Below are 24,210 nucleotides of genomic sequence, written 5' to 3'. Positions count from 1 at the left end.
TTTTTTCTTTTGCTGAGGAAGATTCACCCTGAGCTAATGTCTTTTGCCAGTCTTCCTCGTTTTTTTTTGGCTTGAGGAAGATTAGCTCTGAGCTAACATCTGTGCCAGTCTTCCTCTATTTTGTATGTGGATTGCAGCCACAACATGGCTGACGAGTGGTGTAGGTCTGCACCTGGGATCCAGAGCCCATGAACCCAGGCTGCTGAAGTAGAACAAACTTAGCCTCTCTGCCACCGGGCCAGCCCTGGTATTATCTATTAATGGTAATCAAGAAACTTAATTCCAGAAGGCAGGAAAGATATAGGGAAGTAATTGAAGAGTTTTAAATTCAATCAAAGTGGGATTTTTGTGGATCATTGATTTATTTTTTTATTATTAGAAGGTAGTTTTTCCCTAGAACAAATGCCTTCATTCTTTTTTTTTCAGCTTTATCGAGGTATAATTGACCAATAATAAACTGCACATATTTAAACTGTGCAGTTGGATGAGTTTTGACATGTATAGACCCGTGAAACCATCACTGGAATCAAAATAATGAACATATCCATCACCCTTAAAAGTTTCCTTATGCCCCTTGGTAATCCCTCCTTGCTGGTCCCCTATGCTGTTCTCATGCTCTCCTCTGCCTGCAGCCAGAGACTACTGATCTGCTTTCTGTTACTATGGAGGCTGACAGTATACTCTTTTTGTCTGGCTTCTTTTCCTCAGCATTTACCTGTTGATAGATACATGTATGGGAATTACTGTATAGAAAGAAGTCACATCATTTAGGGGTTAGTTATATGTCAAGTGCAAAGGCCAGAAATGAGTCCAGAATAACTTGGAAGATCCTTGTTTAGACTGTAGGCAGGATTATGTCATTGTCTTCTGGGCTATGGAAGTTGGGTGCTGTCTGTATTTGATAGTTACTCTGTGGGAGTTAGGGGATGTCCAGCTCTATGTATTAGTTATTTATATGGACTTCTAATGTTGATATCATGCCTTATAGAAACTTTAATAACTCAAACCTGATTTGTCATCGAATTGAGAAGGCATCCATTTCTCTGAGGTATTCTCATGTTAACCATATTCTCAGATATCACTGTAAAACTAAGATGCAAATTTATCAATCGCTGTGAAAAATAGTCTCTCTTTATTTTTGAACTTTCCCTTTTTATCTTGCACCACATTTCAGTTGGTAATAATTTGAAATACCTTGGCGGGGGTGGGGAGGGGTGGGGAGTGGCAAATTGGTAACACTGTTGACTTAAACAAATGCTGTTTAAATATACTCCAGACTTCTCCTATGTTGAGATTCTCTAAATCAGTGTAGCAAAACAGGCAAAATAATTTCCAGAACTTTTCAAGGATCTTTCTAAATAGGTTACTTAGGTACCATTGAATGGATTAATATTAATATTTGTATTAGTTTCTTAGGGCTGTTGTAACAAATTACCAAACTGGGTAGGTTAAGACAACAAAAATTTATTCTCTTAGAGTTATGGAGGCCAGAAGTCCGAAACTAATGTGCTGACAGGGTTGGTTCCTTCTGGAGACCTGAGGGAGAAACCCTTCATTGCCTTTCTTCTAGTTTCTGATGGCTGCTGGCAGTCCTTGGCTTGTATAGATGCCTTACTCAAAGCTCTGCTTCCTCCTTCACATGACCTTCTCCTTTGTCTCTCGACATCTTGAATTTCCCTCTCCTTTCTTTTATGAGTCATTGGATTTAGAGCCCACTCTAAATCAGCATGATCTCATACTGAGATCCTTAATTTAAGAATGTGCAAAGACCCTATTTCCAAATAAGGTCACATTCTAAGTACTGGGGATTAGGATTTGGGCATATCTTTTAGAGGGATACAGTTCCACCCATTACAATATTATTATTATGTAATATTAATAATAAACAGCCAGCCTTTATAGTATATGCTGTGTGCCAGAAGTTACATGGCCTTAACTTATTTAATCCTCCAAACAAACCTATGAGGTGGACACTGTTATTAGTCTCACTTTTTTGCTGCCTTTTGTTTTTAAACGGGACTGTCACTATTTCTGGCCTAGTTCTTTTTGCATTCAAAGTCTACTTCTTCAAAGACCTAGATGAATGCATGACAGCAGGATCGGTTTATCGTTAAATTATTCTGGGTATTATCAGTTCTAAAATTGAGCCCTTCAGATTTATTAGGTGAAGGAAAAGACTGCTGAGGTTGATCATGAATCGCAAGAGGGAGAAAGGTAGCTCTTTTCATTTTCATATTTCTTACCCTTCGAGAAAATATGGGAATTCATATGTGTTGATGAACCATAAATTTTCTATGCATTTTAATATTGTGAACAGTGTGTAATAGGACTCTCAGGGTTTGTTGGGCTAATCCAGGTGGGGAAAATGTTTAAAATGTGGTTCATTTGAGGTCCTTTATCTTAATTTATCCATTTGAAACCTTTCTTTTATACTTTTATTTTCACTCTAGCAGAAAATTCCTACGTCTGGGATGTTGGGCTTTGACTTGGTTAGGGAAGTGTAAAATGCCATAAAGGAGCTAAGAAGGAGAAAGAAGTGAAAAGCATAAAGGGAACTAGGGGAGGTCTCATTTCAGTGTTTCTTGTGTATTCCTATTAGGCAAAGGTATATACATTTGAGGGAATGTTGGGACTAGTGTAGCTGTAAGGCTGCCACATAAAAAGTCAGGCCAGAAAGGGCCAAAAATAGCATTTTTTTAGAAATATTTCATTACCTTCATATGCCCACCTGATATTGAAATCTGTGCCAATTTTTTTTTGTCCTTCAAAGAATAATTTTCTAATTCAAGTTCAAAGTGCAGTAGTTTGTTTTAGTAACAGGCCTTTAACAAAGATTCTTTGATGCTGAGAGGAATACTGAACTCATTTTTAAAATTTTTCTTTCAGATTTTACCCATGTGTCGTATCTCTTCAGATGAGATTGTATTTATTAAAAGAATGAATTATCCTTTGTGCCTATAAAGTAGGAACCTGCAACATGGTAACTAGTTATTACATTGCTAGAAATAACGTGGGGTCAAGTTATAGTTCCTGAAAATCATGACATAGTTCGCCTGCAGCACCATGAGTCATTAGTTCAGAAGCCCCAAATCAGCATATATTTATAATTATCTTTTCTTTTTTATAGATGGAACCATTGAAGTTCTTAAAATTTGAGAAAGAATGTAAATTGGCATAGTGTTTGCACCTCGGGCCTGATAATTTCCCCCTACCCATCTCTTTAGCTTCGTTTGTTGTCTCTTCCCTGCTGTCTGTTTACCAATCACGCTGACCTTTTAATGCCTGGGAATGATTAAGCTCCGTTCCAGGCCATGGTAAATGCTGTTTCTTTGCCTGGACTGCTGTCTAGTCTTTGTGCGTCTGGCTTACCCTTTCAGGTCAGCATAAATGTTACTACTTCAGGCAAACCTTTTCTAACTCTTTGGATTAGGCAAATCCTCCTCTTTCTATACTGTTACTTTTCCATCGAAGACTATCAATTTATAATTAAAGAATTTGGAGGTAAGAGATAGGACTTTTGTTTACCACTGTGACCCCTAAGTAGGTAGTGGTGGCTCAGTAAGCATTTACTGAATTGATGAATACAGCCATGGTATTTGCATTCCTTGTTTCCTGTGATTAATATCTTTACCTTACTTTTTCTCTCAAGTAAAATGTAACTTTTTTTCTTATCAAGAGTTTGGCCGAATTGGAAGTATTGTGTACTCATCTCTACATAGGGACTGATCTTGCACAAAGAATAGAGGCTGAGAAAGCACTCCTGGAACTTATTGACAGCCCAGAATGTCTCAGCAAGTGTCAACTTTTATTAGAACAAGGAACAGTAAGTATTTGATAACAGCAATTAACCCTGAAAGATCAGTAGATATATGTCAGTGTTAATGAACTCATATAGGTTAGCATTGATAATTGATAAGTAGTGCCACGTCTTTTTACTAGAGAAGTTTATTTCACTGTCAAAGAAATTAATCAGAGAAAGATTTGGAAAGCCTGGAAAACAAATTTAGGGAAGAGCCCAGGAGGTGGAAATAGGCATGAATTCAAATAGTTTATCATTCCTCCTGGCCCCTTTTTATTGGGCAAAAGTTACATTTTTAGACAGTTGACTAACAGCTTTTAAAAAAAAATCTAGGTGGGAGAGGCAGTTTGTAATTCACTCTGAATGAAGGAATGATTCAGAGGAATGCTGACTACCTCTTGCCTGCCTCACTTCTAGAGATAACATAGCCATTTGTTCAGCAGTCGTTTAGGAAATACTTAAATGTAAAACCAGGCGCTGTACTACCTATGCGCTTTATGTGCATGCATTAAAGTAACACATAGTTTAGTTGGGGAGGCAGAGATGGATAAATAAAGAGCTATGAAATGATACGGTAAGCACTACAGTAAGAAACTGTATGGTTTAGAGCAGAGGTTGGCAAATTTTTTCTGTAAAGGGCCAGATTGTAAACTTTTTAGACTTTGCAGGCCAAGAGGCAAAATCAACCATTTTGTAAGTATGTCTATAAGAAGAGAGAAAACAAATTTCCACAAAGTTTTATTCATGAAATTTAAAATATAATAATTGGGTCAGTTTTCTGTTATGCAGGACTACTAGTGAAAAAAAGAATTATTCTTTTGGGGATAACATTTTCCTTAATCGGGGTTCAGCGTTAGTATTTCCTGTCATCAGTTTTGATTGCAAATGTTTATATGTTAATACTGATCCGTAATGAGATTTTACATATTTCATCTTTGGAAATGTCTTTTCACTCAGACATGTACTGCCAAATATTGATATCAATCCATGAGCATGTAATTTTAATTAAACCTATTTATCACTTAGAAGGCATTTATAGAATTCTTTTTTTTCCTTAAAGGTTGGTCCCTGAGCTAACAACTGTTGCCAATCTTTTTTTTTGCTTTTTCTCCCCAAGCCCTCCCAGTACATAGTTGAATATTTTTTCAGTTGTGGGTCCTTCTAGTTGTGGCATGTGGGCTGCTGCCTCAGCATGGCCTGATGAGTGGTGCCCTGTCTGCGCCCAGGATCCGAACCAGCGAAACCCTGGGCTGCCCAAGCGGAGCGTGCAAACATAACCACTCGGCCATGGAGCCGGCCCCCTATAGAATTCTTTTAAAACTTCTCTTGATATTTGCCTTTTAGAGTGTCATTACATTGCAGATTAATCACTTCCAATTGAAAGTTAGATGGAAGCACCTCAATTGCTCACTTAAATGGATTTTGAAATGTGGAAATTTCTGTTGCACTTGCATCAAGGTCTGAAAAATGCTGCTGGAACTGCAGTTTGAGCTCAGAAAATATGCTCAGGAATAGAAATCTTGCTACTTGTTTTAACTTGTGACAGTGTATAAAGCGGCTTGCTATTACTTGTGATTTAAACAATGTTAGTTGTTATTGAAATGACTTTACTTCATTATAAGTTTTGTATATAAGTACCAAGCACTGTTTGCCTTTTAGGCAATGTTGTAATCTTAGGTTGACTTCATTAAGAGACATTATCAAGTTTGCAGCAAGAGCTAATTTCCAAAGCCACTTAGTGTTCAACAGTAGGGGTTTAGAATGGTTCTCATTCAGAAAAATTTCAGTCTCAGCCCTGAGCTAAAAAAAATTGCAATAAAACTTTACCACTGCTAAGCTATTGAACTGCTATGTGGTGAGGCAAGTCAGGATTTTCAGCTTCTATTTCTGATGGAAATTCACAGAACTGAAGATAAGTTCATGAAAGTGAATTGAAGTCTACTGTTAATACCACTGATTAATTAACACATGATAGATTCAAATATTTACTACAGGGTGTCTACTGATGAATAATAAAATGAATCAACATAGGCTTTAGACTCTGTTTTCACAAGCTTTGTAAATTTGTCCAACCAAGCCCTTTTCTTCTCTGTATATTTTTACCACCACTTGTGACACATGTTAGCAGATACTACTTCAGTTGTACAGAATTAGTGTTTCTTAACTTCTTTGAAAATATTCTTGCTTTATGTACATCCATTAAAGTAACACATAGTTTAGTCCACACAGACTCTTCATAGAGGTTAATTCTTTAGTCACTTCAAACTTAACATTGACTTCTGGAATAAACAGTAAGTATCAATGAAGTATGAGCAATATTAGTAACATCTGTCAACTCATCAAGAACTAAGGAGAACCTGCAAATCATTTGCCTTGTTTGAAGTGCACTTTGATGTTGTTCCGCTGTCTTCGATTGTTTGAGCATTGTTCTTGCCGCAAGGCTAGTAGTCTGAAGTTTGTTTTCTCTGCATGTATAACTTTGGCTACTGCAATAAAATAATTGTGATTTAATGAACTCTTCATTGGTAAATGGCTTTCCTTGCTTGGCTGACAAATGGGCCACTTTGAAACTTAACTTTGGTTTCAGCTTCATTGTATTTTTAATTTTTGTGTAGAAATTCTGCTGTGATGAGATACTGTTTTAAATTTTCTCCTTTTTCTGACTGTTGATTTCCTGTGAATTTGGAATATTGTCATGAGTGCTTTGTCTGATTGTTAACACATATTGTATTCTTTTAGGATGGCTATAGTGTCAAGCCTAGAAGGTACATTGCTTTGCTATTTAATTCAGTAACAAAATAATCCACGCTCCACTGTGCCTTAAAAGTTAGCCATTTGAAATCCGCTTTTATCTTCTCATGTTTTGACATAATGGATATGCACTGGTAATAGTAAAAGGTACATGTCATGTCATGGCGACATCCCTGGTACTCTAGGTGCTGTGGAGTTATAACTGCATCACTGCAATTTATAGTGCATTGAGCAGCAGTAGAAGGCAATGAGCACCACATACCGTTTATCTTAACTGTCTGCTGCGATAGCATGAAAGCAGCCACAGGCAATATGTAAATGAGTGAGTGTGACTGTGTTCTAATAAACTTTACTTATGGACACTGAAATTTGGATTTCATATATTTTACATGTCACACGATATTACTTTGGTTTTTTCCCAATTGTTTAAAATAGTAAAAGCCATTCATAGTTCATGGGCTTTGCAAAAACAGGCAGGATTTGGTCCATGGGCATTAGTTTGCTAACATCTGGTCTAGAGAAAAAAGAAAGAAGGACTATCTTTACGAGAAATTGCTGAGGGTATAGTGAATAACTGAATCAAATTTTGAAGGATTGAGTTCATTGTTAAGACATTTGGTGGCCAGAGAGAATACAGTCGGGTATGGATCTGAAGGAGTTGGGAGGTCAGAATGGGAAAGGCATTGAAAGGAAGTGAAAGAAGGGTATTGTGGTCAGAGGATAATGAAGAGTGGAACTAGATAATTTGAAGAGATAATCAGAGGCCAGGATATGCAGGACTGTGTAGACATGGTAAGAGTATTTTATTTGAACTTGCTCATAATTATTTTTTTCTCTTAATTGTTTGCTTTTGTTTGAAGAGGCTGCCTACACCGTCCTCACTACAGAATCCTTACAAAGGATTGTATGCATATGTGTGTGTATTTTATCCATTGTACATCTGCCAGTTTGGAAAACCAGAAAAATTCCCATCATTGCTTAGGAAAAGTACCTGTTGTAGTGTTTTGGTTATTCTGATTTCATTTGTGATAATAATAAATAAAATTTATTATTCTCTACAGACATCCTATGCTCAGCTCCTTGCAGCAACATGTCTTTCAAAACTTGTTAGCCGAGTCAGTCCTTTGCCAGTTGAACAGAGGATAGATATCAGTAAGTGGTTTATTATGCTTTTTATCAAATTGTACTTTAAAAAATAATTTTTTCCTTTTAAATATGTTAAACTTTTAACAGGCATGCAAGTTATTTGATTCTATCATTTTTTTAATTGAGTTTATGATAGTTTACAATCTTGTGAAATTTCTGTTGTACATATTGTCAGTCGTGTTGTAGGTGCACCCCTTCACCCTTTATGCCTACCCCCCATTTCCCCTGGTAGCCACTAGCCTGTTCTCTTTGTCTGCATGTTTAAATTCCTCATATGATGGAGTCATACAGAGACTGTCCTTCTCTATCTGGCTTATTTCACTTAACATAATTCCCTCAAGGTCCATCCATGTTGTTGTGAATGGGACAATTTTATTCTTTTTTATGGCTGAGTAGTATTCCATTGTATATATATATATATATATACCATATCTTTATCCAGTCATCAGTTGATGGGCACTTAGGTTGCTTCCATGTCTTGGCTATTGTAAATAATGGTGCAGTGAACATAGGGGTGCATGGGACTTTTGGAATTGCTGACTTCAAGTTCTTTCGATAGATACCCAGTAGTGGGATGGCTGGGTCATATGCTATTTCTATTTTTAATTTTTTGAGAAATCTCCATACTGTTTTCCATAGTGGCTGCACCAGTTTGCATCCCCACCAGCAGTGTATGAGGATTCCTTTTTCTCCTTAGCCTCTCCAACATTTGTTACTTTTTGTTTTGGCTATTTTTGCCATTCTAATGGGTGTAAGGTGATATCTTAGTGTAGTTTTGATTTGCATTTCCCTGATGATCAGTGATGATGAACATCTTGTCATGTGCCTATTGGCCATCTCTATGGCTTCTTTGGAGAAATGTCTGTTTGTGTCTCCTGCCCATTTTTTGATCGGGTTGTTTGACTTTTTGTTGTTGAGTTGTATGAGTTCTTTATATATTATGGAGATTAACCCTTTGTCAGATATATGACTTGCAAATATTTTTTCCCAATTAGTGGGTTGTTTTTTTTGTTTCAATCCTGTTTTCCCTTCCCTCGAGGAAGCTCTTTAGTCTGATGAAGTCCGATTTGTTTATTCTTTCTATTGTTTCCCTTCTCTGAGAAGGCATGGTGTCCAGAAAGATCCTTTTGATACTGATGTCAAAGAGTGTACTGGCTATGTTTTCTTCCAGAAGCCTATGGTTTTAGGTCTTTGATCCATTTTGAGTTTGTTTTTGTGAATGGTAAAAAAGTATGGTCAGTTTTCATTCTTTTACATGTGGCTTTCCAGTTTTCCCAGCACCGTTTGTTGAAAAGACTTTCTTTTCTCCATTGTATGCCCTCAGCTCCTTTGTTGAAGATTAGCTGTCCATAGATGTGTGGTTTTAATTCTGGGCTTTCAATTCTGTTCCATTGATCTGTGCACCTGTTTTTGTACCAGTACTGTGCTGTTTTGATTACTGTAGCTTTGTAGTATGTTTTGAAGTCAGGGATTGTGATGCCTCCAGCTGTGTTCTTTTTTCTCAGGATTGCTTTAGCAATTCGGGATCTTTTGTTGTCCCATATGAATTTTAGGATTCTTCTGTTTCTGTAAAGAATGTCATTGGGATTCTGATTGGGATTGCGTTGAATCTGTAGATTGCTTTAGGTAGTATGGACATTTTAACTGTTTATTCTTCCAATCCATGTGCATGGAATGTCTTTCCATCTCTTTATGTCGTCATCCCTTTCTTTCAGGAAAACCTTGTAGTTTTCGTTGTATATGCCTTTCACTTCCTTAGTTAAATTCACCCCGAGGTATTTTATCCTTTTTGTTGTGATTGTGAACAGTATTGTATTCTTGAGTTCTTTTTCTGTTAGTTCATTATTGGAGTATAGAAATGCTACTGATTTATGCAAGTTGATTTTATACCCTGTACCTTTGCTGTAGTTGTTGATTATTTCTAACAGTTTTCCAATGGATTCTTTGGGGTTTTCTATATACAAGATCATGTCGTCTGCAAATAGTGAGAGTTTCACTTCTTCCCTCCCTATTTGGATTCCTTTTATTCCTTTCTCTTGCCTAATTGCTCTGGGAAAAACCTCCAGTAGTATGTTGAATAAGAGTGGTGATAGAGGGCGTCCTTGTCTCGTTCCTGTTTTCAGGGGGATGGTGCTCAGTTTTGCCCATTGAGTATGATGTTGGCTGTGGGTTGTCATATATGGCCTTTATTATGTTGAGGTAATTCCCTTCTATGCCCATTTTGTTCAGAGTTTTTATCATAAATGGCTGTTGGATCTTGTCACATGCTTTCTCTGCATCAATTGAGATGATCATGTGGTTTTTATTCCTCAATTTGTTGATGTGGTGTATCACATTGATTGATTTGTGGATGTTGACCCATCCTTGTGTTCCTGGTATGAATTCCACTTGATTGTGATGTATGATCCTTTTGATGTCTTGCTGAATTTGGGTTGCCAAAATTTTGTTGAGGATTTCTGTACCTATGTTCATCAGTGATATTGGCCTGTAGTTCTCTTTTTTTGTGGTGTCCTTGTCAGGCTTTGGTATCAGCATGATGTTGGTCTTGCAGAATGTGTTAGGAAGTGTTCCATCCTCCCTAATTTTTTGGAACACCTTGAAAAGTGTAGGTATTAAATCTCTGAAAGTTTGGTAGAATTCCCCAGGAAAGCCATCTGGTCTTGGGGTTTTATTCTTTGGGATGCTTTTGATTGCTGTTTCAACCTCTTTCCTTGTTATTGGTCTGTTCAGACTGTCTGCTTCTTGTTGAGTTAGCTTTGGGAGATGGTAAGAGTCTAAGAATTTATCCAGGTTATCCATTTTGTTGGCACATAGTTTTTCGTAGTATTCTCTTATAATCTATTGTATTTCTGTGAAGTATGTGGTTATTTCTCCTCTTTGATTTCTGATTTTGTTTATATGAGCTTTCTCTCTTTTTTTCTTTGTAAGTGTGGCTAGGGATTTGTCAATTTTATTTATCTTCTCAAAGAACCAGCTCTTGGTTTCATTGATCCTTTCTACTGTCTTTTTTGTTTCAATAGCATTTATTTCTGCTCTGATTTTTATTATTTATCTTCTGCTGACTTTGGGCTTTGTTTGTTCTTCTTTCTCTAATTCAGTTAGGTGTAATTTGAGATTGCTTATTTGGGATTTTTCTTGTTTGTTAAGATGTGCCTGTGTTGTGATGAATTTCCCTCTTAATACAGCTTTTGCTGTATCCCATATGAGTTGGTATGGCATGTTATCATTTTCATTTGTCTCTAGATATTTTTTGATTTCTTCTTTAATTTCTTCAATGATCCATTGCTTGTTCAATAGCATATTGTTTAGTCTCCACATCTTTGTCCCTTTCTTAGCTTTTTTCTTGTAATTAATTTCTAGCTTTATAGCATTATGATCAGAGAAGATGCTTGTTATTATTTCAATTTTTAAAATTTATAGAGGCTTGCCTTGTTTCCCAACATATGGTCTATCCTTGAGAATGTTCCCTGTGCACTTGAGAAGAATGTGTATTCTGCTCTTTTTTGATGGAGTGTTCTTTATATGTCTGTTAAGTGCAAGTGTTTTAGCTTTTTGTTTAATTCCACTGTTTCCTTGTTGATTTTATGTCTGGATGATCTGTCCAATGATGTGAGTGGGGTGTTCAGGTCCCCTACTATTATTGTGTTATTTTTGATATCTTCTTGTAGGTTTGTTAATAGTTGCTTTATGAACTTTGGTACTCCTGTGTTGGGTGCACAGATATTTATAAGCGTTCTTTCTTCTTGATGTAGTGTTCCCTTGATCATTATATATTGACCCTCTGTGTCACTCTTTACCTGCCTCATCTTGAAATCAACTTTGTCTGATATAAGTATTGTGACGCCTGCTTTCCTTTGTTTGCCATTAGCTTTGAGTATCACCTTCCAGCCCTTCACTCTGAGCCTGTATTTGCCATTGGAGCCAAGGTGTGTTTACTGGAGGCAACAAATTGTTGGATCTTGTTCTTTAATCCATCTTGCCACTCTGTGTCTTTATTGGGGAGTTCATTCCATTTACATTGAGGGTGATTATTGATGCATGAGGGCTTAATGCTGTCATTCTGTTACTTGTTTTCCAGTTTTCCTGCATTTCCTTTGTTTCTCGTCCTGTGTGTTTTGGCCTACCCATTGCATTATGTGCTTTCTTATGCTGGGTTTCTTAGCTTTCTCCTTATTTACTTTTTGTGTCTCTGTTCTGTTTTTAAAGTAAAGCCAGAATGACTTTTTTTTAAAAGATTTTTATTTTTAATTTTTTTCCTTTTTCTCCCCAAAGCCCCCCAGTACATGGTTGTATATTCTTCGTTGTAGTTGTGGCATGTGGGATGCTGCCTCAGCGTGTTTTGATGAGCAGTGCCATGTTCATGCCCAGGATTTGAACCAACAAAACACTGGGCCACCTGCAGCGGAGCACATGAACTTAACCACTCGGCCACGGGGCCAGCCCTCTGTTCTGTTTTTTAGTTTAGTGGCTACCCTGAAGTTTGTATTCAGAATCTCGTGCATAACTTAGTCCATTTTCTGGTGGTCTCTTACTTCCTTAGCCTAAAGTGATTCGGTCCCTTTCCTCTTCCCCTCCTAAGTTATTATTTTCATCTCTTATTCCAACTTGTGTTGTGAGTTTGTGTTTAAAGTGACAAGGTGGTCTTTGTTTTTGGTGTTTTCCTTCCCTTTAGCCTAGTGCTATAGTTGAATATTTGCTATCCTATTCTGATTCTGTCTGTCTGTGTCCTTACTCTGTATTTTGTGACCCCTTTCTCCCTTTTTTTCTTTTTTCAGATATGAGGACCTTCTTGAGGATTTCTTGTAGGGGAGATCTCATGGCTGCGAAGTCCCTTAGCTTTTGTTTGTCTGGGAAAGATTTAATTTCTCCCTCATATCTGAAGAATATATTTGCTGGATAGAGTATTCTTGGCTGAAACTTTTATCTTTTAAAGTCTGAATATGTCATTCCATTCTCTCCTAGCTTTTAACGTTTCTGCAGAGAAATCTGCTGAAATTCTGATAGGGGTTCCTTTGTTGGTTATTTTCTTCTTCCTTGCTGCCCTGAGTGTTCTTTCTTTGTCATTCATTTTTGCCAGTTTTACTGCTGTATGCCTTGCAGTAGGTCTTTTTACATTGACATATCTAGGAGATCTGAAAGTTTCCTCCACATATTTCTGTCTCATTCCCTAGATTTGGGAAGTTCTCTGCTATTATTTCTTTGAGCACGCTTTCTGCTCCATTCTCCTTTTCTTTGCCTTTGGGGTACTGACAATTCTTATGTTGCATTTCCTCATTGAGTTGGCTATGTCTTGGAGATTTTCTTCATTTCTTTTTAGTCTCAGTTCTCTCTCCTCCTGTCTCGAGCCATTCAACCTATGTTCGATTATGCTAATTTGCTCCTCTATGGTGTCCACACCAGCATTCAGGGAATTTATATTTTGTTTTATCTGATCCATTGTCTTTTTCATCTCTAATATTTCTCATTGATTCTTCTTTATTGTTTCAATCTATTTTGTGAATTAACTCCAAAACTCGTTGACTTGTTTCTCTATATTTTCCTTTACCTCATTGAGTTTTCTGACGATAGCTATTCTGAATTCATTGTCATTCAGTTTACTTATTTCCAAGTCCTCAGGACATAATTCTGTTTTTTTATTGTTTTCCTTCTGGTCTGGACCTTTTATGAATTGTCTGATGCTAGATCAATGTTTTTTCCCCATAGTGCTATTATTTGGTTGCAGTTACAGCCTGTTGCAACTAGGTGGGGGTCGAGAGCCTCCTATTCTGAGCCATCCACCGTCAGCCATGGTGGTGTGGCACAGTGCGGGTTGGGTGGGGGGGGGGGTACTTTCTCTTGTACGCAGACCTGGTTTCCTGAGCAGCTCTAGCTATCTGGTCTGCTAGGGTCTTGATTTGATGAGTTCACCCCCTGCAAAAGCTTTCCCCCATTAGAGGGCTTCCCTCTGGGCTGCAGGGGGCCTGTGGGAGTTCTGGGTGATCCTGCAGATGTGCTAGCCCTCCCCGACTCCTTCCTTCTCGGAGCCTCCTGTGGCAGCAATCCCAGTCTTTACGGGAGGGAGCAAAGTTCTCTGTTACCCTGTTCCAGCTCCTCTGAGGGGCGCTTCACCCTCTCCGCCCTCTGTCATTTGGCTGCTGTGGATCTCTGAGGATTCCTGTGCTATTAGGATATTTTTTGTTGGAATATGGTTGCTCCTTTTTGTTGTATGTTGGAAGGGAGAGAGTCCCTGGCAAGCTCACTCTGCCATGATGCTGACGTTGCTACTCTCGATTCTATCATTTTTTAAAGATAAGCAGTCAAGTCTCCTGTATCCATCTAGTGATGAACATTCATGTGTTATTCAACAACGTGTAATCCAAAAAGTTTTTGTTTAGTTCAGTAGTAAATAATAACTAACATTTTATTGTGTGTGCTATTTACTAAGATTTACACTGTCTCATTTTATCCACCCTATTTATGAGGTGGGCACTATTGTTATCTTCATTTTATAAATGAGGAAATTAGATTTGGTAGGCTCTGTAGTCTATCCAAGTTCACTTAGCTAGTAAGAAATAGAGCTGTGATTCAAGCCTACACAATGTGTGTGGAGTCCATGCTCTTAGCCATTGTCTTAACTTCATATGCAACTGAATGATAGGAAAGAAGTCAACTCTTCAGTATTTCTCAGGATGCTATATGAAAATGATTTGGCTTGCATGTAAAGTCAGAAGCAGATTCCTACTTCTTAGGAAGATAATATGTATATGTATGAAGAGTGCTTGGAACTTACTGTAGTTGGAAAACTGATTCTATAAAGTAGCGGTATATTTTTCAGAAGTAACGTATTTTAAGATTTTGTGTGTGTCCTTTTCATGTGGACAAAGGTCTAATAATTGAAGTATGAGATTTTTTAAATCTTTGTTCACAATAGAAATAGACTGTTGACTCATTTCTGCTCTCTAGCCTCAAGGTTCACATGATTCATATTTGTATATCAGAAAAATTAAAATGTATTATGTATGATGGATCTTTAAGCTCAATTTTTGAATGGTCAAGTCACAGAATGATGTGTCATTTGACTGATATTTCTGTAAGCACCCAGAGTTATAGACACTGCAGAAAACGTACTGGAGAATTTATCCATGTACTCATGGACTTGTGTGCTTAAGAAAGCAAAAGAGAAATTTATAGTTTTAAAAATAAGTGTTCAAACGTTATAAACTTAAGTCATAAAACATTGTGATTTTGATTATTTGACTTACTTTTCTACATACACACATTTCAAATAGAATTTATTTATTTATTTTTTATTGGTTTTATTTTACTTTTTTTCTTTTATTAAGGTTATGAAAGTTAACATCCTTGTGAAATTACAGTTGTACATCATTATTAGTCATGTTGTAGGTACACCACTTGACCCCTAGTGCCCTTCCCCCACCCCCCTTTCCCCTGGCAACCACTGATCAGTTCTCTTTCTCCATATGTTAACTACCACCTATGAGTGGAGTCATACAGAGTTCGTCTTTGTCTCGCTTATTTCACTCAACATAATACCCTCAAAGTCTATCCATGTTGTTGTGAATGGGACGGCTTTGTCCTTTTTTATGGCTGAGTAGTATTCCATTGTGTGTATATATATATATATATATATATATATATCACATCTTCTTTATCCAATCATCAGTTGCTGGGCACTTAGGTTGGTTCCATGACTTGGCTATTGTGAATAATGCTGTGATGAACATAGGGGTACATGGAACTTTTGGAATTGCTGATTTCAGGTTCTTAGGATAGATACCCAGTAGGGGGATGGCTGGGTCATAAGGTATTTCCATTCTTAACTTTTTGAGGAATCTCCATACTGTTTTCCATAGTGGCTGCACCAGTTTGCATTCCCACCAACAGTGTATGAGGGTTCCCTTTTCTCCACAGCCTCTCCAACATTTGTCACTGTTGGTTTTGGATATTTTTGCCATTCTAACAGGTGTAAGGTGATATCTTAGTGTAGTTTTGATTTGCATTTCCCTGATGATTAGTGATGATGAGCATCTTTTCATGTGTCTATTGGCCATCCGTATATCTTCTTTGGAGAAATGTCTGTTCATGTCCCCTGCCCATTTTGTAATTGGGTGGTTCTATTTTTTATTGATGAGTTGTGTGAGTTCTTTGTTTATTATGGAGATTAACCCTTTGTCAGATAAATAACTTGTGAGTATTTTTTCCCAATTAGTGGGCTGTTTTTTTGTTTCAATCCTGTTTTCCCTTGCCTTGAAGAAGCGCTTTAGTCTGATGAAGTCCCCTTTGTTTATTCTTTCTATTGTTTCCCTCATGTGAGGCGTTATGCTGTCCGAAAAGATTCTTTTGAAGCTGATGTCAAAGAGTGTACTGCCGATATTCTCTTCTAGAAGACTTATTGTTTCAGGCCTAATCTTTAGGTCTTTGGTCCATTTTGAGTTTATTTTAGTAAATGGTGAAAAAGAATGGTTGATTTTCATTCTTTTACATGTGGCTGTCCAATTTTCCCAGCACCATTTGTTGAAGAGACTTTCTTTCCTCCATTGTAGGCCCTCAGCTCCTTTGTCAAAGATTAGCTGTCCATAGATGTGTGGTTTTATTTCTGGGCTTTCAATTCTGTTCCATTGATCTGTGCATCTGTTTTTCTACCAGTACCATGCTGTTTTGATTACTGTAGCTTTGTAGTATGTTTTGAAGTCAGGGATTGTGATGCCTCTGTCTTTGTTCTTCTTTCTCAGGATTGCTTTAGCACTTCGGGGACTTTTGTTGCCCCATATGAATTTTAGGATTCTTTGTTCTAATTCTGTAAAGAATGTCATTTGGATTCTGATTGGGATAGCATTGAATCTGTAGATTGCTTTAGGTAGTATGGACATTTTAACTATGTTTATTCTTCCAATCCATGTACATGGAATGTCTTTCCATCTCTTTATGTCGTCGTCGATTTCTTTCAAGAAGGTCTTGTAGTTTTTGTTGTATAGATCTTTCACTTCCTTGGTTAAATTTATCCCAAGGTATTTTATTCGTTTTGTTGCAATCGTGCATGGGATTGAGTTCTTGAGATCTTTTTCTGTTAGTTCATTGTTCGTGTAGCGAAATTCTACTGATTTATGTATGTTGATTTTATACCCTGCAAGTTTGCTGTAGTTGTTGATTGTTTCTAATAGTTTTTCTATGGATTCTTTGGGGTTTTCTATATATAAGATCATGTCGTCTGCAAACAGCGAGAGTTTTACTTCTTCGTTGCCTATTTGGATTCCTTTTATTCCTTTCTCTTGCCGAATTGCTCTGGCCAAAACCTCCAGTACTGTGTTGAATAAGAGTGGTGAAAGTGGGCACCCTTGTCTTGTTCCTGTTCTGAGAGGGATGGGTTTCAGTTTTTGTCTGTTGAGTATCACGTTGGCTGTGGGTTTGTCATATATGGCCTTTATTATGTTGAGGTACTTTCCTTGTATACCTATTTTATTGAGGGTTTTTATCATAAATGGATGTTGGATCTTGTCGAGTGCTTTCTCTGCATCTATTCAGATGATCATGTGGTTTTTGTTTCTCGTTTTGTTAATGTAGTGAGTCACGTTGATTGACTTACAGATGTTGAACCATCCCTGTGTCCCTGGTATAAATCCCACTTGATCATGGTGTATAATCTTTTTGATGTATTGCTGTATTTGGTCTGCCAAAATGTTGTTGAGGATTTTTGCATCTATGTTCATCAGTGATATTGGCCTGTAGTTTTCCTTCTTTGTGTTGTCCTTGTCAGGTGTGGGGATCAGGGTGAAGTTGGCTTCGTAGAATGTATTAGGGAGTGCTCCATCTTCCTCTATTTTCTGGAATAGTTTGAGAAGGATAGGTATTAAATCTTCTTTGAATGTTTGGTAGAATTCTCCAGAGAAGCCATCTGGCCCTGGACTCTTATTTTTGGGGAGGTTTTTTTGTTACTGTTTCTACTTCTTTACTTGTGATTGGTCTATTCAGATTCTCTATTTCTTCCTGGTTCAGTTTTGGTAGGTTGTATGAGTCTAGGAATTTATCCATTTCTTCTAGGTTGTTCAGTTTGTTGGCATACAGTTTTTCATAGTATTCTCTTATAATCCTTTGTACTTCTTCGGTATCTGTTGTGATTTCTCCTCTCTCGTTTCTAATTTTATTTATTTGAGTCTTCTCTCTTTTTTTTTAGTGAATCTGGCTAAGGGTTTGTCGATTTTGTTAATTTTTTTGAAGAACCAACTCTTTGTCTCATTGATCCTTTCTACTGTCTTTTTTGTTTCAATATCATTTATTTCTGCTCTAATTTTTATTATTTCCCTCCTTCTACTGACTTTCGGCTTTGTTTGTGCCTCTTTTTCTAATTCCGTTAGGTGTCGTTTGAGGTTGTTGTAAGATTTTTCTTGCTTATTGAGGTGAGCCTGTATTGCAATGAATTTCCCTCTTAGGACTGCCTTTGCTGCGTCCCAAATAATTTGGTACGGTGTGTTTTCATTTTCATTTGTCTCCAGTTAATATTTGACTTCTTTTTTAATTTCTTCAATAATTCATTGTTTGTTCAGTAGCATGTTGTTTAGTCTCCACATTTTTGGCCCTTTCCCAGCTTTATTCTTGTAGTTGATTTCTGGTTTCCTAGCATTATGATCAGAAAAGATGCTTGATATTATTTCAACCCTCTTGAACTTATTGATGCTTGCTTTGTTTCCCAAGATATGGTCTATCCTCGAGAATGTTCCATGCGCGCTTGAGAAGAATGTGTAACCTGCTGTTTTTGGATGAAGTGTCCTATATATATCTATTAGGTCCATCTGATTTAATTTTTCATTTAATTCTATAATTACCTTGTTGATTTTCTGTCAGGATGATCTGTCCATTGGTGTTAATGGGGTGTTGAGGTCCCCTACTATTATTGTATTGCTGTTGATGTCTCCTTTTAGTTTTGTTAATAGTTTCTTTACGAATTTTGGTGCTCCTGTGTTAGGTGCGTATATATTTATAAGTGTTATGCCATCTTGGTGGAGCGACCCTTTTATCATTATATACTGCCCCTCTTTGTCTTTCTTTATCTGTTTTGCTTTGAAGTCTACTTTGTCTGATATAAGCATGGCAACACCTGCTTTCTTTTGTTCATTATTAGCTTGGAGTGTTGTCTTCCATCCCTTCACTTTGAGTCTGTGTTTGTCTTTGGGGCTGAGGTGTGTTTCCTGGAGGCAGGATTGTGTTGGATCTTGTTCTTTGATCCATCCTGCCACTGTGTGCCTTTTGATTGGAGAGTTCAATCCATTCACGTTTAGAGTGATTATTGAAACGTGGGGGCCTACTGTTGCCATTTTATCACTTGTTTTCTGGTTCTTTTGCATTTTGTCCTGATGGAGAGCTGTTACTTTGTGTTCTTGTCCTTCTGCTTATCTCCTTTGTTCTGGATTTTGTAACCCCTTTCCACAACCGACAAGGGACCCCACAGGACCACTGTGACTATGAGGAGGGGTCCAGGTCCAGTCAGCAACAGCTGACAGGGTTCCTGGTTGGTGCAGTCTAATCAGCTGTTCCCCCCCCCCCCCACACACACACAAGTCACAGCAAATGGAAGCAGCGACTAAACTCTATCTCTATGCGGAGGCACAAATCCACACCATAAAGCAGTATGAAAAAATATATTAAATCTCCAGAACAGAAGGAAAATGATAAGCACCCAGAAAACAATCCCAAAGACAATGAAATCTATAACCTAAATGATGATTTCAAAACTGCCATTATTAAAAAACTCAACAAGTTAAAAGAGAATTCAGGTAGACAACTCAATGAGTTCAGGAGCTCTGTCACAAAAGAGCTTGACACTATAAAGAAGAACCAACTAGAAATACTGGAGATGAAGAACACAATGGAGGAGATTAAGAAAAATCTGGACTCTCTGAACAGTAGGGTTGATAATATGGAGGACAGAATTAGCAATTTGCAGGATAGGAATATAGAAATGCTGCAGACAGAGTTGGAGAGAGAACTAAGACTAAAAAGAAATGAAGAAACTCTCTGAGAATTATCCGACTCAATTAGGAGATGCAACATAAGGATTATAGGTATACCAGAGGGAGAAGAGAAGGAGAAGGGGGCAGAATGCCTGTTCAAAGAAATAATGGCTGAGAACTTCCCAAACTTGGGAAGAGAGCTGGAACTTCATGTGACAGAAGCCAATAGATCTCCAAACTTTATTAACACAAGAAGACCAACCCCAAGGCATATAGTAGTGAAACTAGCAAAAGTCAACGACAAAGAGAAAATACTAAGGGCAGCAAGGCAGAAGAAAATAACTTACAAAGGAAACCCCATAAGGCTATCAGCAGATTTCTCAGGAGAGACTTTATAGGCTAAAAGAGATTGGAATGAAATAGTCAAAACTCTGAAGGACAAAAACCTGCAGCCAAGAATACTCTACACAGCGAAAATATCCTTCAAATATGATGGAGAAATAAAAACTTTCCCAGATAAACAAAATTTAAGGGAGTTCATCGCCGCAAAACCTCCTCTTCAAGAAATGCTCAGGAAGAACCTCATTCCTAGAATTTATTTTTTAAGAGCAGTTTTAGGTTCATAGCAGAGTTGAGCAAAAAGTAAAGAGTTCTTATATACCCCGTGACCCCACACATGTATAGCCTCCACCATTATTACCGTCCTGCACCAGAGTGGTACATTTGTGACAATCGATGAATCTAGATTATTGACACATCGTTATTGCTCAAAGTCCATAGTTTACATTAGGGTTCATTCTTAGTGTTGTGCATTCTGTGGCTTTGGATAAGTGTATAATGACATATAGCCCTGTTATAGTATTATACAGAACAGTTTGACTGCCCTAAAAATCCTGTGTTCTACTTATTCATCCCTCCCTCCCTCTAACCCCTGGCAGCCACTGATATTTTTATTGTTTCCATAGTTTTATCTTCTCCAGAATGTCATATAGTTCGAATCATACAGAGTGTAGCCTTTTCAGCTTGCCTTCCTTACTTAATGATATGCATTTAAGGTTCTTTCCTAACTTTTCATGGCTTGGTAGCTCTTTTGTTTTTAGCCCTGAATGATATGCCATTGTCTGGATATACCAGAGTTTATCCATTCACCAACTGAAGAACAACTTGATTGCTTCCAGGTTTTGGCAATTATGAATAAAACTGCTGTAAGACAGGTTTTTGTGTGGATGTAAATTTTTAACTTATTTGGGTAAACACTAAAGAGATTGGTTGCTGGATCGTCTGATAAGAGTATGTTTAGTTTTGTAAGAAACTGCCAAATTGTCTTCCAAATGGGCTATACCATTTTGCATTCCTACCAGCAGTGAATAGCATTCCCATTGCTCATATCCTTGCCAACACTTGCTATTTTCAGTGTTTTGAATTTTGGCTGTTCTAATAGGTGTGTAGTAGTAGCTTGTTTTATTTATTTATTTATATAGTTATACTTTTTTTGCTGAGGAAGATTCGCCCTGAGCTAACATCTGTTTCCAGTCTCCCTTATTTTGTGTATGAGCTGCTGCCACAGCATGGGTGCCAATGACTGGTGTAGATCCACACCCAGGAGCCAAGGCCTGCCTGCTGAAGTGGAGCACTCTGAACTTAACCACTACGCCACCAGGGCTGGCCCTCTTTTTGTTGTTGTAATTTGCACTTCCCTAATGACATATGATGTTAAACATCTTTTCATATGCTTATTTGCTATCTGTGTATTTTCTTTGATGAGCTGTCTCTTTAGGTCTTTTGCCCATTCTTAAACCAGGTTGTTTGTTTTCTTATTATTGAGTTTTAAGAGTTCTTTGTATGTTTTTAGATGACACTCCTTTATCAGACAAGTCTTTTGCAAAGATTTTTTCTGTCTGTGGCTTGTCTTCTCATTCTTTTGACATTGTCTCTCACAGAGCAGTAGTTTTTCATTTTAATAAACTCCAGCTTATCAATTATTTGTTTCATGGATCATGTCTTTGTTGTGTGTAAAAAGTCATCGCCAAACACAAGGTCATATAGATTTGTTTCCTATGTTATCTTCTAGGAGTTTTTATAGTTTTGCATTTTACATTTAGGTCTCTTATCCATTTTGAGTTAATTTCTGTGAAGAGTGTAATGTCTGTGTCTAGGTTCATGTTTTTGCATGTGGATGTCCAGTTCTGGCACAGTTTGTTGAAAAGATTATCTTTGCTCCATTTTATTGCTTTTTATCCTTTGTCAAAGATCAGTTGACTCTCTTTATGTGGGTCTATTTCTGGGCCTTCTATTCTGTTTATCTATTTGTCTGTTCTTTTGTCAGTATAACACTGTCTTGATTACTGTAACTTTATAAGTCTTGAAGTTGGGTAGTGTCAGTCCTCCAACTTTCTTCTTCTGCACTAGTGTGTTGGCTATTGTGGGTCTTTTGCCTCTCTCTATAACTTCAGAATTAGTTTGTCAATATCCACAAAATAACTTGCTGGAATTTTGATTGGTATTGCATCGAATTTGTAGAACAATTTGGAAAGAACTGACATCTTGATATTATTGAGTCTTCCTATCCATGAACAGGGAATATTTCTCCATTTATTCAGTTCTTTTTTGATTTCATTCATCAGCTGTAAGGTATTTTGTAAATGTTCATCATCAAGATGAGGAAGTTCCCCTCTGTTACTGTTTGCTGAGAGTTTTTGTCATGAATGGCTGTTGGATTTTGTTAGTGCTTTTTCTGTATCTATTGACATGATCATGTGATTTTTCTTCTTTAGCCTGTTGATGTGATGGATTATATTAAGTGATTTTGAGATGTTCAACCAGGCTTGCATACGTGGAATAAATCCTACTTGGTTGCAGTATATAGTTCTTTTTATACATTGTTGGGTTGGATTTGCTAATAATTTGTCGAGGATTTTTGCTTCTATGTTGATGGGAGACACTGGTCTGTTGTTTCTCTTCTTGTAATGTCTTTGTCTGGTTTTGGAATTAGGATAATGCTGGCCTCATAGAATGAGTTAGGAGGAATTCCCTCTGCTTCTGTGTTCTGGAAAAGATTGTAGAGAATTCTTATAATTTCTTCCTTAAATGTTTGGTGGAATTCACCCATGAACCCATCTGGGCCTGATGCTTTCTGTTTTGGAAGGTTATTAATTATTGGTTCAATTTATTTAGTATATATAGACCTATTCAGATTGTCTATTTGACTTATTTATATTTTTTAAATAGATACTGTTTTTAAAAAAAGAGGAATACTCATTAAGGGAAATTTGGGAAAAAGAGAAAAGTAGAAACATACAACACAATTTCAAACAACAAATGATGGATTTCCTCTATGAGTTTCTTTGGTTTGACTTACTACTCTTGTTTCTGCAAGTAGATTAGAATGTTTGTCATGACATGTCTGACATGTGTCAGTAGAACAATTAGCATGTCAGTTAAAATAGGAAAATGCGAAGAATTGCCTCAACAGTCACATTGCCTTATCACGTCAACTTAAAAATCCTCAGTCCTTCATGATATGGTCCTGGATTATATGTCTCATTATTTTCTAATATTAATTCTGTTGCCAGTTTTCTGTGTCCACCACACTATTTTCTTTTTCTTTTTTTTATTAATTCCTTTTTTTTTATTGTGGTAACATTGGTTTATAACATTATATAAATTTCAGGTGCACATTGTAATATATTTCCAGTTCTGTGTAGATACATCATGTTCACCACCGAAAGACTAATTACAATCCGTCACTACACACGTGTGCCTAATCACCCCTTTCATGCTTCTCCCTCCCCCTTCCCCTCTGGTAACCACCAGTCCAGTCGCTCTTGTTATATGTTTGTTTGTTGTTGTTTTTCTGTTCTATATGTGAGTGAGGTCATATGGTATTTGACTTTCTCTCTGACTTATTTCACTTATCATAATACCCTCAAGGTCCATCCATGTTATCACAAATGGCCAGATTTCATCATTTCTTATGGCTGAGTAGTATCCCATTGTGTGTATATACTACTTCTTCTTTATCCATTTGTCCCTTGATGGGCACCTAGGTTGCTTCCAAGTCTTGGCTATTGTGAATAGTGCTTCAATGAACATAGGGGTGCATGTATCTTTATGCATTGGGGTTTTCAAGTTCTTTGGATAAATACCCAGCAGTGGAATAGCTGGATCATATGGAAGATTCTTAATTTTTTGAGAAATCTCCATACTGTTTTTCATAGTGGCTGCTCCAGTTTGCACTCCCACCAGCAGTAACAAGGGTTCCCTTTTCTCCACTTCCTCTCCAATGCTTACTGTTTCCTGTCTTGTTAATTGTAGCCATTCTGATGGCGGTGAGGCAGTGTCTCTCTGTAGTTTTGATTTGCATTTCCCTGATAGTTAATGATATTGAACATCTTTTCATGTTCCTGTTGGCTATCTGTATATCTTCTTTGGAGAAATCTCTCTTCAGATCTTTTGCCCATTTTTTAGTTGGGTTGTTAGTTTTTTATTGTTGAGATATATGAGTTCTTTATATATTTTGGATATTAACCCCTTATCAGATATATGGTTTGCAAATATCTTCTCTTAATG

General features: G+C 37.2%; 1 protein-coding gene across 4 annotated transcripts in view; it reads left to right on the top strand.

Moving 5' to 3' along the window:
* Nucleotides 1–24,210, top strand: part of RANBP17 (RAN binding protein 17) — a 334,844-nt gene that overhangs the window by 5,757 nt on the left and 304,877 nt on the right. For 3 of the 4 annotated variants that reach the window (XM_046668586.1, XM_046668587.1, XM_046668590.1), the window contains exons 2-3: nt 3,677–3,823; nt 7,612–7,702. In XM_046668586.1, the coding sequence (XP_046524542.1) occupies nt 3,677–3,823; nt 7,612–7,702 (238 nt within the window). The remainder of the gene's footprint in view (nt 1–3,676; nt 3,824–7,611; nt 7,703–24,210) is intronic. The other variant, XM_046668588.1, reaches the window with a different exon arrangement.

This window comes from Equus quagga, chromosome 7 (assembly GCF_021613505.1).
Source record: "Equus quagga isolate Etosha38 chromosome 7, UCLA_HA_Equagga_1.0, whole genome shotgun sequence".
NCBI lineage: Eukaryota > Metazoa > Chordata > Mammalia > Perissodactyla > Equidae > Equus > Equus quagga.
This window is presented reverse-complemented; position numbering and strand designations above follow the sequence as displayed.